Consider the following 16,393-nt stretch of genomic DNA (forward strand, 5'->3'; position numbering starts at 1 on the left):
GCCAATTATGACAGGGTTCCTCACAACTTAATTCTCTGATTCCTGTGTCTGGGCCAATTTTGCACCAATCTACACACAACACCATGAGCTGCCATTTCTGTTGCCCAACCTCTCATGTGGCACCTTATCAAATTTTTTCTGAAAGTCAAGATAAATAATATCATAAGCTCCACTTTGATCTTATTCTTTTGTCGCTTCTCCATAGTATTCTGGCATGTTGGTAAAACATGGGCTTCCTCTTCTGAACCCATGCCGACTGTACAATAAAACTCCTGTTCTTGCCATGTTTTGCTCAGACTTTTCCTTATATTGTAATTTCTTCCATTAACACTAGAATCCCTGAAGCTTACAATTTATTTCGTTGTCCCTGACCTCCTTAAATTTTCCTGACATACACCAAAAAACTCATAGCTCCTTATCACTGCGCTATTAGCACGCTTTTTTGTGTGGGTTAGCAGAATGCAGTTTCCTACACTCCCACCCTCATTCAGTCAGATGAAAGCATCACCCTTCTGCAATCGTCACAGTTCAAGTGTTTATCTGGTGATGTGTTTGGAAGGAATTACATAGGTAATGAAATATCGTGATTTGAAATACATTCATTTCATGTGTGTTCCGTGTCTACAACAATCTGTGTAAATATAGAATGACAGAGGAAATGCCAAGCAAGAAATGCTAAACACACGGCTAAAAGAGAAAATGTTTTCATATGTTATAGTAATAAAGGCATAATTCTGACGTGAAGTGTAGGATGTGTGAAAACTGAAACCCAAATATCCAAGAAACACTTTCAAACAAAACAAGTATGCATTTATTCAAGAATAAAACCAAAGAAAAAGAAATTCCTCAATTAACTTGTTGTAGAAGCCCAACTATCAGTCGGTACAAAGTAAAAGACATTTACATATGTGTGTTTGTGCATTTCATTTTCCAGTTCTCACAGTGGTAACACTACCCTGTGATGGATCTGCGTAGATGGTGGAGTGGATAAGCTACCATTTAGCAATGGCGAGGTAACAGGTTCAAGTCCTGTGTTGTCTCTGCATTTAGTGCTTTGAGCAGTGGACTGCTGTTATTATTATTACCACATAATAAAAACATACATTTGATGTGAGTGTGTAACTAGTCTTATATACCTTATACAACTATTTATTTTTTTAAACTTGTTTCACTGCTCCTCGACTGTCTCCACACTTGAAGGTTTATCCCTGTCTATTCTCCTTAGATTTTTCCACACATATTATGTGTTCTCTTTTTTGCTTTGTGTTTTGTGGCTGCCCTTCGTTGAGCCTCTTCTTGGTAGTTCAGTAAAGATCCTGGCCTTCTTTTGTGATTTATTTTGGAGGCCTCAACAACTTTCGCTATGTCTGTGATTCCTAATCATAACAATGTTTTAGAGGTGGTGGGAGAAATTCGGACTAATGCATGGGTTGTTGGAACTGGGTGAACAAAAGGTGAAAGGTGGTGTCAAATGTTAACTTTGTTTTTAATTAGGAGGCATGTGATGGCAAGAGTGAGAAGCAAGGAAGAAATTCTAGGAGCAGTCATTCTGACTTCTAAAGGAGGTACTTGTACTGAAGGGAAAAGTTTATGAAAGCTGTTTGAGAAGTAGTCTACTCAGTGATTGAAACGGCCCATGAAGGCAGAGCTTGAAGTGATTCTGGAAATACACAGGTGATGTATGGAGTGCCACAAAATATGACAATTATGAATGCTGAGTTAGGAGAAAGACTTGTCATCGAAGACGGTAGGTGGTGTGCAGAGGAGAAACAGACTAAAGTGTTTGAGCATGTGGAGTAAAATGGTGAAGATGATTGGGTGAAAAAGTGAACCAACATGGAGGTGGAGAGGGACGAGGGACAGAGGGAGTCTAAAGAAGATGGTGTCGGATGATATGAAAAGAATGGAACCCACACCTAAAACACCCAGGACCCTGGAGAGTGGAAAAAAAAAAGTTTTGGGAAGCAACCGGCTAACCTTGGAAAACCTTGATGATGATAAGTGAATGCTCAATTGGAGCTAAAGTTTATCTACTAATTAATCTTAAATAAAATGGTGCTCATAGAATTTAAGAAAACTTCATTTACTGTTTATATATCATAAAATTAAATGAAACAAAGGGTTCTCAGTAATCTGTAGAGTATAAGCTTTTATTGTTTCAATGTATACAAATTACTAACGTTCTTGGCATTTGTTTTTGTTGCTGTGAACAAAAATTCTTTCCTATTTATGTATGGAATTAATATACACTGGAAAGCAATGTTTACAATACATGAATTATGTCAAAGAGGGCAACAACACATATTGGACCCAGTGATGCACCTACTTTTTCTGTTACAGAAATTGCATTTTTGATCACTAAATAACGGCAAATAACTGCACTCTCAGTTTTAAGCACTAGATTAAGTTACCTTAATTTTTTTAACAGACATGAGAAAAAAATTTACACACATGTTAAAAGGTATAACACTCTTAAGTGTTCTTAAAATTTGTCTGGCACTGTAAATAAAATAAATCAAAATTTGAATACTTCACCCTCATGTTTAATGAATTAAATTTATTAATGTGTCAATTTATTATTCATGCTTGTGTAATTCAGTGGATATACTTACACTTTCTGTTTTTTCTCTGTGTGATGCATCAACACCAGAACCTCTTTCTCTAGGTACTTCTTTTTGTGAAACAGAGGACTCTACACAGGAAATGGAAAGAATTAACAATTAATCTTTTCACATCCATGTAAAATCAATCCAGTACTGTCATATAATTCTCAAGAAAACTGTAACTTGTAACACTTAGTATGTAGCCATTAACTGAGCTGGTGAACTCGATTCCTCCGCCAGCATTACATATACAGCGGAAACCAACAATAGCAAGGATGCCCATCCACCACAGGACTCTCCCATACCAACATCAACAATCATCGAGACAATTCAGAACTTTGATTGACCTAACATTTACAACTTTGAAAGTGAGATAAAACCTGTAGGAAACTCATGAAGACATAGGATAAATGAACACTGAACTCATAGAGAAAAAATTTCTCATGTGTAAAGCTGGTCAAAGGTGGAGAAAAACTGGCCTCAACACATTATACATTTTTCTCAAAACATTAATAGATGAACTGACTGTACCGTGATATCATCTCATCTTTTATTATAAAAATATAAATATTACTTTTTTTATGGATACTTGAGAATAATGCAATTGGAACAGTTTTGCTTCACCTAATTAATACTTTGTTCAGCTACAATTAAATCATTCTTCCAAGCACAACAGTGTCTCGAAGCAAGTACCTCCGAAGCCAATGCAGGTTTTCTTTTTAGCCACTTTCTTAATTAGTGGCCAAGTAGAGCTACTAAAAAAACATACTTTTAACTGCCAAGCCATTTAATTAAATAAAATAATTTTTTATCAGAATGTATTTGCATCCCTTGAACTACCATGCTCAGAAATTAATCTTCAAGTGACCAAGTTTTACTCCACTCACCCAACTTCTTCACCTTACATGTACAGCATACCTATTCTTGAGTGCAGACATCATCTTTAAAGTATATCAACAAATTTTAAAGAATTTATGATCTCAGGTAATGATTGGAAAGAGATCTTTCAATTAAAATTTTGGAAAAGGGAATGGAATTCAGCCATTCAAAAACAGATTCCAGTTCAATATGTGCCAAGTATGCCATAATTCAACTAACTGTTCATCATTCACATATATCTAATCTAAAATTGTCTATGTACATGGGATTAGATGCCACTTTTGAGTGATGATGTTAAGCTCCTACATTGCTCATTTCATATATTTTGGGAATGTTCTACACTCAAATTATTTTTATTAAAATTTTTATACATGTCTTGGATAGCCTTGAATCTAAAATCATACTTAACATTTGGTGCAGTACCATATAACACTGTGCAATGAAAAATCTATTGTGCTATTCTATACTACAATGTTTTCATGAACATTTAGTTTGCACAACTGTACCTATCTTCAATAACTCAATGAGAAACTGATATAATAAATTATCTCAAATTGGAAAAAAAAAATTCTCTTTGTGAAGATCTATTCAAAATATTTTTAGAACCTGTCAGATATTTATAAGTCTTATTCCAAAGTAAGTGTGCTACGCCTGTCTTGAACCTTAATATAACACTCTTTTGTGATACAGCACTCTGATTCGCAGGTAGGAGGTGGGTTTCAGGAAGGGAGTCGAATGCTAAGCTTCATGGATTGTCCTTGGAACATATATTTTAAATTTTTTATAAGACAGCATTAATTGCATTTTGTTTGTTAAATATTAACAAGTCAACAAAGCCAGCTCCATTAGCAGCAGTTATTGGCTACTAATTAAGAAAATGGCTGGAATGAAAATATGTAGCCACTGCAGCCCTCCAGGACCTGAGTTGGAGAACCTATCCTACAGTAATTCTAGGACAATGAATGCATATTTAGTATAAACTGCACAATTTATTCACTATTCTTTAGGACTGGTTTAGTCTAAGCTGTTCAGAAACAAAGACATCTAACCTAGTCTGCATTTTCACTTTGCCCTGAATTTCAGCATTACTCTTTCATTAAAAATAGTCTTTTTATAAGCACTGTTATAACAGTTAATGAAAGGACATAAGTGAACCCAAAAAACTTAAAAAAGAAGTATTAAAATTAATTTGTAAGCAAAAAATTAAAGAATAAATAAAAGGTGCAACTAGAACTTAAGATACATATTTTTAGAATACAGCACACATAAAATAAAACCATGTGAAAAAAATAACAAAGGAATAACATTTTAAAAACTGAGTGACTGTGTTTTCCTTTATTTAATTTATCCTAAAATATGCAATCTAATGTTTACAAGGAAACATTTAGTTGTCACATTTACCCCCCAAAAAATGGTTTCTTTCTTCAAAAGTAAATCTGTGTTGAATACTGATTATTTCACAGAAACCAAAAAAATAAGTTACTGGTTTCATTGTTTATGCCATGTGAATTGTCAAAAATTCTTACAACCTTATGAAACAAAAACTATACTGTACTATACTGCAGGAAATATAAGCAAATCAGCACTTTTTACTAGTTGAGATTTTTTCAAACAAATGAACACGTGTCAAATTAAAACTGGATTCAGTCAGACAAGTGAAAAAAAGGTTTCACTACTAAGATGCAGGATGTCAAATTGTTGCATGGAGTATCAATTCCAAATGCACATGTTCTTATTTTAAGTTATATTCTGAGGCAGGGACAAATCCTGGTGCGTCAATGCATTGCAGGGGATATTCACACATATTACACAGAGGTAACTTGCTACTAACAGGTGATAGTTTTTTGACTGTTCTTAGAATAGATTTACAAAAACACAGAATGAACATGCAAATGTAAGGAGTCTGAAGCTTATTATTAGATGACAACTTTGAGCATTTACACAAGCAGCCACTGCATTTAGATTTAGATTTCAGAATTTCAGAACTAAATTACAAAATCTTGAAACATATGTGCCACTTGCCACCAAACACAAATTCTGCCTCTCTCCCTGATTCACTTGGCTTCAATTCAAAATCGCGATTCCATATGAAGGGGCCTCCTGTTTAAGGACTACTTTCATTTTCTGGAAGTATTTATATTTAAGAATATTATTGCATAAAATACATGTGTTTTGCACATTGTAAGCATACAATGACGTGTGGATTATGCGACACACATAATGTAACATTTTTTAATGGACTTTTATATTGTGTGATATTGTACATCATTGATCACCTGTTCTATCACAAATTTGCTTTCTCCAAGAAAACATGAGATTAAATATTTTTCAAGGCAATTAATACAAACTACTTGAGATAAGTGTTATAAAGAAATAAAAATAATTTTGGATGGAGTATTCCTTAAATTCTGCCCACTGCATTTAATGTCATGAGGAGTAGTTTGTTATTCCAGGATGAGGGATATAATGTGAAGATGCTTCCATCAGCAAGATGTCTGAATGCATTCTTAATTTTTTTCTGGAAAACAGGTCCTTGAAATTTGGTCTGAGTGATATTATTCCTGATTTTAACAAATGAACAAGATCTCAGAAATTTCTACAATTCTAACTCATATACTTTATTTATTTTCAGATATATTTCATTGTATTTGGCATTGCAGGGAGCTGGAAACATTTTTTTCCACCTGCAGAACAAGGGAACTAATACAGGATGAGGCATGTTGTGAAGAGTGTTTTATAATATATGATTGATTTTCTTTTAATTAACTGGACTCATTAGCTGGGCTGACAGCTGTTCAGCAAAATATTTGTATAACAATGTACCTACCGTATATACTTGAGTTTAAGTTCTCCCGCTGATAAGTCGGAGCTTGAATTTCCATACTGTATAATTTCTGGTATTTTATAATGTCCGTCGTATAAGTCGAATGCGGAAAACTCACGCAATTGATCCAAGAGATTATGATATGCTAATACCCACCCGAGAGAGTAACCACGGAGCCCACTGCCTTTTTTTTCTATGTATTGTGCCTACATGACCACATGGTAATACCCGAACTATTCTGAAGCGACGTTTGCACTGTTTTGTGTTTTTTGTATCTCACACCCTCATACATCTTTATCATGACAGCATCCCTTATCTATGATGGAGTGTTCAATCAGAAGAAAATATGAAGCTGGTTTTAAATTAAATGTCATTGAAGTGGCGAAAGAAATTGGTAACTGTGCTGCTGCAACAAAGTTCGATGTGTCTGAGAAACTGATGCGACATTGGAGGAAGCAAGAAGATGTAAAAAACAAAAAAATGAAGTGTCGCATTTTTGAACAGGCGTATAAGTCGGGGTCTGATTTTATGATTGATTTTTCGGGTTTCAAGACCCAACTTAAAAACACGAGTATATACGGTAGGTGTTTACAGTTTAAATAATGCAATTTATAGTCATAGTGATTTATAGAGTATACACTATCCATGTATGAATTCTTACAACAAATGTAATACTCATACAATTAATTGACTAGGCAAATTGTAAGTGACATCTGCAATACACAAATGAAAGTTGTGGGATATTTAATTAAAATGATTTATTTTTAATGAATTGATTGGTATGTCTACTCACTTTTAGCTCATTCACAAAACATGTAAGTCTAGTACAATATTTCAGGGTATATTTGCCATATTTCCCCAATATGGACTAATTCTGAGTGTGATCTAAGATTAAGGCATCTTTATAAGAAATCAAAATAAACTGCACATTTTTTACCTAATCCAACTTCTTCAGTGTGCTCCGGGATAGCTGAAGATATCAACAGCTGCTCAGTAGGAGTGGAAAGACCTCCAGAGAATTCATCTGTTTCCTTAATGATGGAGACTTCAGTAGGTGGTGCTGGCATAGGGACACTATGCTCTAGTTCAGACTGTAACGTTAAATAGATTCAATTAGTATCAGTTTAAGATTTAAAAACCTGATACACTGTACTACCAATAATATGACTAGACAGACTTAGATTTTACTCCAGCTTAAAAATGCTTATCATGGAGCCATTGATACATCGACTCAACCCTTTATTCCAATACAGGATTGTAGCAGTTTGGAAAATAGTAAAAATAATTAAATATTCAACCATGCCTAATTTAAATTTAGAATCATGAGGTGCAAGAGTCTATTTTGGTAGCACTGGGCACAAGTTCATTACAGGTTTCACTCACACACTCACTATGAATGTTGAGAACCTACACATCTTTGACATTCGATTGGGGAAAAAAAGACTCCGAGAAAAAACACGCAGATGCATGGCAAACAGGTAAACACCTCATATGTAGAACAGAGCCCAGGTCTCTGGATTTGTGAGGCAGCACAGAAAGCTAATGATTCATCATTTTACCCAGATTCAAAATATCATTACTATTGTTGTACAGATACTTGACTGACACCATTATACAAGGTGACTTGCAAGATCAGGATATATTACAATTGTTTATATCTAATTAGAGTACAGAAAGGTTAAGTGACCTGATGAATCATAGTGAGTGAGAAGTAAGGATTCATCTGGCAACCTTGAGGTTTAAACACTACTGCTTTAGCCACTACACGGCACTGAACTGAATTAAGCAAGTCTGTGAATGTAAGGTTATGCTACAAAATTACCATTCTCAAAAGTTTTCACCTTTTTCAATTCAGAGCTGCAGCACTAGGAACAAGACAGGACTCAGTCCTGGGTGGTGTGCCAGTCTGTCTTAGGGTATGCTCATGCACACAAATAAGCAATTAGAATAAACAGATCTTTGAGATATTAGAGGAAAAAACGGAGTACCTGGCAAAAACCAGAGATAGACATGTAACAAAATTATAGATTGTGGCCTGGTGTGGGCTTCAAACAGCATGCAATATTTGTGAAACGAAGAACTACACACTGAATCTCTGTACTGCCCTTCAAATATATCACGTCTTTCAAACAAATTACTGTGACACTCTTAAAACAGTGACATTAACTTAAAAGAAATATATAAATAAACTTACTGGCGAAGGGAAATATTCTACTTCTTCAATGTTTTTCTTAGCTTCATCAACATTAACTTCTTCTTGAGAACTGTCACCACTCTCATCTCCTGAAGCCTACAATGAAAATGTTGGTGTTATTTTCTATTGGACAAGCTTAACCATTTTGGCAGAATAAATGCCTGGTGTTACTTTCCTGATTTTAGCAAGTTATACTAAATGTTGACAGTTGCCTTCATTTGCCATGCTAATTTGAACATTTAAACACTAAAAGTTGGCTAATGAAAAAATGTAACAGATGGGCTACTGAAAATCACATCTTTCTATCAAACAGAATGTTATCCATTTAAAACATAATCTAAACAGTGTACATTTGCAGACATTATTACCTACAGCAATGAAGACCCAGTGCCCGATTTAAACCATTCTGGACCATTGGGCCAGATGCGGAGTATATTGTATTTTAACTATTCAGGCTGACATTGCACATGACAGTAGGATGTTTCATAAGTTCCATCATACTGTACAGTAGGAGAGATTTATACAACTCCTTAGAATTTGTGAAATGCTTATCTGTTTCAGTAATGAAATGCTCCTATTTAAACTGATATTTGGTGTCATGTTGAATAGTAACCAGACCCTTTTAACACATAAACTTAAGCCTAAGCCTGATGGTAATGTTATAGGGCCACAGAGTCATCAATACTTTAAATATTTAAGTATTTTCTCAAGTTGCAGAATATTTCATATGATGGCTAAAACATACAAAGCTCATAACAATTAAAGGAAAACTTTTTAGTCAGAGTACAACATCAAGTCAATGAAACTTCTGGGCTATTGATCTGGTCAGTTAAGTAGGCAGAGGGTGTTGTTAATCAGTTTCAGCTGCTTTGGCGTTAATGAAATTAACAACAGGTGCACTGAAGGGGCAACAATGAGATGACCCCCAAAACAGGAATGGTTTAACAGGCAGAGGCCACTGACATTTTTCCCTCCTCATCTTTTCTGACTGTTTTTTCACTAGTTTTGTATTTGGCTACGGTAAGTGTCACTACTGGTAGCATGAGGCGATGTTGCACAGGTAGTCCAGCTTCTCCAGGATGGTACATCAATATGTGTCATTGCCAGAAGGTTTCCTGTGTCTCCCAGCACAGTCTCAGGGGCATGGAGGAGTTTCCAGGAGACAGGCGGTTAGTCCATGAGAGATGAACAGGGCCGTAGAAGGTCCTTAACCCATCAGCAGGACCAGTATCTGCTCCTTTGGGCAAGGAGGAACAGGATGAGCACTCCCAGAGCCCTACAAAATGTCCTCCAGCAGGCCACTGGTGTGAATGTCTCTGACCAAACAATCAGAAACAGACTTCATGAGGGTGGCCTGAGGGCCCTACATCCTGTAGTGGGCCCTGTGCTCACTGCCCGGCACCGTGGAGCTCGACTGGCATTTGCCATAGAATACCAGAATTGGCAGGTCCACCACTGGCATCCTGTGGTTTTCACAGATGAGAGCAGGTTCACCCTGAGCATATGTGACAGACATGAAAGGGTGTGGAGAAGCCATGGAGAACATTATGCTGCCCGTAACATTGTTCAGCATGACCAGTTTGGTGGTGGGTCAGTGATGGTCTGGGAAAGCACATCCATGGAGGGACGCACAGACCTCTACAGGCTAGACAACGGCACCTTGACTGCCATTAGATATTGGGATTAAATCCTTGGACCCATTGTCACACCCTATGCTGGTACAGTGGGTCCTGGGTTCCTCCTGGTGCATGACAATGCCCGGCCCCATGTGGCGACAATATGCAGGCAGTTCCTGGAGAATGAAGGAATTGATACCATTAACTGGCCCCCACGCTCGCCTGACCTAAATCCAATAGAACAGCTCTGGGACATTATGTTACCAGGTTTCACCTCAGACTATCCAGGAGCTCAGTGATGCCCTGGTGCAGATCTGGGAGGAGATCCCCCAGGACACCATCTGTCGTCTCATTAGGAGCATGCCCCGGCGTTGTCAGGCATACATAGAAGCATGTGGGGGGCCATACAAACTACTGACTACGATTCTGAGTTGATGCAATGAAATTTTGGCAAAATGAACTAGCCTGCCAATTCATTTTTTCAATTTGAAATTCAGTCCTTCGTAGGTTGTTAATCTTCATTTCCATCAAATGATGTGGCATCCTTTCATTCCTAACACATTACCCAGTCCATATCAGTATAGATATTGTGATACGCTGCCCGGACACAGACAGTCTGACACCATATTAAAGTCCACCACACGTTTATTGTGCATAATTACAGTCCAATAAAGTGTACAACCCAGTGCCTCAAGCACCAAACTCCCCCAAAGTCCAGGCCTCTCTCAGTCTCTGTGCCTGCTCTTCAGGCCGCCTCCACTCTCCTGCACACAAACCTTGTCCACTCCTCACCCGACTCCAGTCCTCCTTTGTAGGGAGGCGACCCCTTTTATAAGTGCCCGGATGGGCTCCAGGTGATCCCCGACACTCCCTAGACACTCCCCTGTGTGGCAGAAGTGCCGGCTGTGTTCCCGGAAGCCCTCCGGGTGTTCCCAGTCTTCTTCCCCCAGCACTTCCTGGTGTGGCGGAAGTGTTGGGGTTCCGGGTCCTTCAGGCATGGGGGCGCCCCCTGGCAAAGACCATGGGCCCCTATAGGGTTGGGCTTCCAAGCCCTGCACCCGTGGCCCCTAAAGGAACCAGGGTGGTCGCCCTCTCGTGGTCTGGAGGAGGCATGAGCCCTCCTCCTGTCTTCCTGGGCGTCCCGGCTGGGTGCCACTCCCAGCCGTCTGCCACAATATCCAGCATGATATTTTTCCCATTGAGATTTAATGTGTTTTCAAAGTGTTCCTTTAATTTTTTTTTGAGCAGGTAAGAGGCAAAATGTTAAACTAATTCAAGTAACTGGTGTAATAAATAGTAAAATATGTTTTAGTATAAAACAAAGAAACTGGAAATCAAATCCAGGTCCTTGGAGGTACAAGGGAGTAGCACTTAATAACCGGGGCAGTATTATTTCATCACAAATCAATTTAAACTAATCTAAAAAAACAAGTTTTTTTTTAGACTGCTTGTCCCAGTGAAGGTCATGGAAACAACAAGCTGATCAGGTCAAATTAGACACCACTTTCCCAAGCAACAAATTTTACCACTTCCTGAGAGATTCCCAAGCATTACTAAGATAGATAATATACAGAATTCCTGAAGTGAAATCATCTCACAGCAGTCAGTGTTCAGTAAACCATGTAAGCTCCAAGTTATTTTTTTGAGTACTCAAAAGTTAACAGCTGATAGCAAACAGACTTTTCTTCACCTCTACTTACTAACATCAGTTGAGACTACTAGCCTCACTAAAATGTGATAAACACATGCTCCATTGACTTAACAGAGGAATACACTGAATAAAAGCTCAGTGGATTATATCACTGTATGAATGTAGCGGGGCTACATAGTTAGTGTTGTCAAATGTCAGTACTGAGTGCGTCTCGTTTCCATTGTCCCGTTTGCTGTTTATGTGTGTGTATCAGTAGGAAGAAGACCACAGCCTCTAACCTGGAAAACACCTGTTCTTTATTAATCAATTACAGCCGTCATAGGACTATTTAAGTAATCAGAGAGGAGAGAGAAGAAGAGAGAGGAGAGGAGAAAGGAGATCATTTGTTTTTCAACCACGTATCAGCTTACTTGCTGTTTTTCACATCGTGCCTTTGCACCAGTTTGTTTTTCATTTTGCCGGACTGTCTTTCATCCTTCATCCGCTGAGACCCCGAGGTCGATTCGTCATGCACCATACGCCGAGGAATCACGGTGAGGTTGCTCCATTTGCCGGGAAAATCAAACAATGCATTTTTCTCTAGTTCAGTCATCTGTATTCAGGACAGTTTTTATAACCGGACTCAAGTTCACGATCATTCAGTATATCATTTATTTCTTGTTATTCGTGTTGTTTGTTATATGTTGCAGGGGCAAGGGAGGGTTTTGTTGTATTTATATATTGTAGTGTTTCGTTGTTGATGTGGTGGAGGGATATTTATATTTATATTTGTTTATCTTTCTATTTTTGCATTTTGTCTTGTTGTTTCATTTAATACATCTAATCAGTATAATTTTACATATCTGCTTTTGTGAGTTTATATTTACACCGTCGATTGTGGGGGAAAAGTTTAATTTGTTAGAGGTACGGCTTGATAGTTAGATTAGTCTCAGTAAATTATCCAGGCCACAGGTCTTGAAGGTGTAGCTGCCGGCTGGGTAAGGGGTCGTCCGTTCCATGGTCAACAAGAAAAACTGGCATCCAAATCAATTTCTTGGTGTTTTTACTTTTCTCTGTTCTTTCAACTCATGGATTGAAACAAATCAAATGTTAAATGCCGACATAACTCAAGTAGCCATGGAACAATTGCGTCTGTAATTCTGTCCTCTCAGTACGTTTGCCCTTGATGAAACAGTCTAAGGTAGGAAGATAAATATGGTGCAGTATGTTAGACAGTAAACACCCAGTGAAAAGGAGCACTAATATGAAGGCTGGGGGCTGAGAAAGATGCTAGTCGGGGGAGACAAAGAGAAAAAATGTGCATACTTACACATAGCGAATGGAAAACGTTTAACTAGCTCTCCCCAAAATTATTTTTAGCCTCATTTGCAAGACACAGTTTTGAATTTTGTTTAAAAAGATGTATTACTTTACGGTATTCCTTCTCTTTCAAATATTTTAGTTTTGATTAACACACTTCCTAAATACTGATATACAGATTTTCAATGCTTTATCAATTATGGGTTTTATTTTTTTAATTGTGTTGATTTATCTGATTATTTGACATTCCACAGTTTTGGCTTTTTAACTTGTTCATTTTCATTGTATTAATTTTGTTTGTTAATATCATGAATCTTGGTAACATATTGTTATCATTTTTAAATAATTTAAGAGGAAATAAAAATAGACACAAGTGGACTTTTGCAAATTCAATAAATGACAAGCACTGTTGATCATGTTGTTATTGGTTGTAAATGTCAATGTTGTTTATTATTGCATAATCAAGAAAACAAATTGACTCATTTCTGATGTTTCAGGTTAAGAATATGTACAAATTTTCTTAAATGGGTGTACTTACATAAGGATCGTCATCTTCACATTGCTCTTCTGCAGCTCTTGGATCTGGTTTTATCAATAGCTGCTGAATAGAACCCTATGAGCAGAAAAAGAAAAGACCAATTTTAAATATGAAAATAAGCACAATAAGCAGAGGTGCAATAATTTTAACAGCTTAGCTCATAACAGTTTTATTGAAATGTGATCAGGTTTACTGACAGACAACACTATTCCCAAGTACACTGGATGGTGCTCAGGAGTTAATTACTCATAGATGTGGACAGAAGATAATGGGAGAAGACACTAGTTCCCAGACTATTAGGTGACTGCATGGAGACCTAATACCTAAAACGTGTCTCCACGCTCCACTTCATGATGGTGATATAGGGTTTAGGATTCCTGGTACCCAGTTTCACACTACTTCATAATTGAGTTGACCCCCACTGAATTTTAAGAACTTTGTTATACTTTGACTGTGGTGTTTCTGCCACAGATAGATAAATATAATATTGAAAAGTGGAGCACAGGAAGAGGTCCCCCATAATGCTGTCAGTAGGCAGAGAGATGATTATATCAACAAGAGCGAGAGGGGCAATTGATGCATATATTATCAAAAATCAGGAAAGATGGAGGGTATTGAAAGATTTACAGAATATTGAAGAATGTAAAACAGAGCCTTTGGGACAATGCAAGACGACTAGCTGGCAACCCATCATGGGCTTAATGTGACCTACTTTTGGGTCATGACCACGATATAAGAACCACTGCTCTGTATGGCCATATGGCTAGTAAGTGTGGATTTGGGATCAGATTGGGTGACAAGCACTTGACTGGAGGGAGGGAGACAGCAGAGTGAGACATATTACAAGGCCAGAAAGAGACAGCCTCCATACTAAAGAAGATACAGCTTAAACCCTTGTTTACTCAGAAGCAGTATGGCTACAGATGTATTATTTTTCCCCTTGATTTTTTGAATTGTAGTCTCTAATATCCTACACCATCAGTTATTATTATTTTTTATTATATATTGTGATTTTACATACTTTGGTTTACTTAGCATCATCTGGGCTTGTGGCTGATCAAAAATGCCTACCCAAATATATTTCATTAGAGTCACAAATAAAAAAATTGAAGTTCAGCAACGCAAATCAAAAAATAAGCAAATTAAATTTCATACTACACAGGAATATAAATGACATTCCTTTAATCTGAAGGCAGCATGTTTTAAGAGTTTGAGGAGGAGTACTTTTGCAGGTTTAGCAGTGGCGAAGGAGAATGCAAAGCAAAAGAATTGTTCCTCAAGGAACTCTGTTGTCTTCCAATACTGTAAAGATGTACATTTTAAGGTAACTGGCAACTCTAATTTGGTCCCTGTCTACTTTCTAGTCGAAGTGCTTCAATAAAACCTTCCTCCATACCTTGTTAGTTGCATTCTGTTGCCATCACTACCAAAGTAGTGAGGATTCGATTTCAGAACTTTTCTATAATCCATAATGTGATTTTTCAGACATTATGCTGTCTGTTTTGTAATTATTAACAATCTACATTAACATTGTTGGACTACGCACAAGCACCCACCTAACACATGTCAAAGGAGCCTGGGGGTCAGACCCGGCCGGGACGCCTGGAAGGACCGAGAGGTGGCGCATTTGTCCTCTGGGCCACGAGGGGGCAACCATCCTGGACCAGAAAAGGGCCACGGAAGGGGAGCAGGGAGGCTCAAGCCCGTTGGGGCCCATGCCCACCGCCAGGGGGCGCCCCAAGTCTCATGGAGCCCAGGAGACATTTACTTCCGCCACACCAATGGACGTTGATCCTTCCAGGGACACCTGGCCAGGTGCTCTCCTGACACTTCCGCAACACCAGGAAGTGATGTCAGGCAGAGCACCTGGAGCTCATCCGGGTAAGGATAAAAAGGGCCACCTCCCTCCAATCAGAGAGCTGGAGTCGGGAGCAGGAGCAGAACGAAGTTTCTGTGGAGACAGGACAGGTGGCCCATGGACAGCGAGAGAAAAGGCCCGGAGTAAAGGTGATTGGGGCAAGAAGCACAGTGTGTTGTGTGGGACAGTTGTGTTGTGTGTTGGAGAACTGAAAAATAAACGTGCATTTTATAAAGATGCGGTCTCTGTCTGATGGTGTCCGAGCAAGTCTCACACACTGTTAACGCCTGTGCCAACAGACCAATATGGTTTATAAATTATCTTTTTCACTAGAAGGGTATCTGTCAAACAAAAAAAATCACCTATTTAATTCTTTTTTGTTATGAGTGGGGTTCTTCTTGCTTTTGAAACATCCAATTCTGGTATTTATTTTTGGGTTGGACATCATTTTAAGAGAGTTCAGTATATTTCAGTACAACTTTACATTTGTGTGTGCTTTGTATCTCTATTTGGATTCATGGTAAAGAACTCTATGACTAATTTTAAAGACAATGATTTAGTGTTACTATTTCTGGGTTGGCCAAACATAGTGCAAACATTTGATAACTGATTCTTGGAGAGTTTAATGGTGTTTCTCCTGGTCACTTCCATACAGTGTTGTTTCCCTAATTTAATCTCAGGCATCACATTTGTGCATTATCAGGAGTATAACTTTTTTATGCATATAGTAACTGTTTTTTCTCATAATGATGGTTACGTATACAAACACAATCCATTTTACTGAAATTCCCATGATAATTAAATTGTTTCATCAAGCAAAATTCTTTCAACAATTTGAATAGTGCACAAGCAAATTACGAATGGCACACCTCCAACAGTCTCTACTATATAGAGGTAATGTAAATAAAATGAGCAAGAAAAAAAGTTCAAT

General features: G+C 37.8%; 1 protein-coding gene across 4 annotated transcripts in view; it reads right to left on the minus strand.

Moving 5' to 3' along the window:
- Nucleotides 1-16,393, minus strand: part of LOC114653644 (collagen alpha-1(XV) chain-like) — a 261,721-nt gene that overhangs the window by 132,546 nt on the left and 112,782 nt on the right. For all 4 annotated transcript variants that reach the window (XM_028804065.2, XM_051929087.1, XM_051929085.1 and 1 more), the window contains 4 exons: nucleotides 13,605-13,679; nucleotides 8,501-8,596; nucleotides 7,244-7,397; nucleotides 2,613-2,692 (listed from right to left, as the gene is read on the minus strand). In XM_028804065.2, the coding sequence (XP_028659898.1) occupies nucleotides 2,613-2,692; nucleotides 7,244-7,397; nucleotides 8,501-8,596; nucleotides 13,605-13,679 (405 nt within the window). The remainder of the gene's footprint in view (nucleotides 1-2,612; nucleotides 2,693-7,243; nucleotides 7,398-8,500; nucleotides 8,597-13,604; nucleotides 13,680-16,393) is intronic.

Source organism: Erpetoichthys calabaricus, chromosome 6 (assembly GCF_900747795.2).
Source record: "Erpetoichthys calabaricus chromosome 6, fErpCal1.3, whole genome shotgun sequence".
In the NCBI taxonomy this organism is placed as follows: domain Eukaryota; kingdom Metazoa; phylum Chordata; class Cladistia; order Polypteriformes; family Polypteridae; genus Erpetoichthys; species Erpetoichthys calabaricus.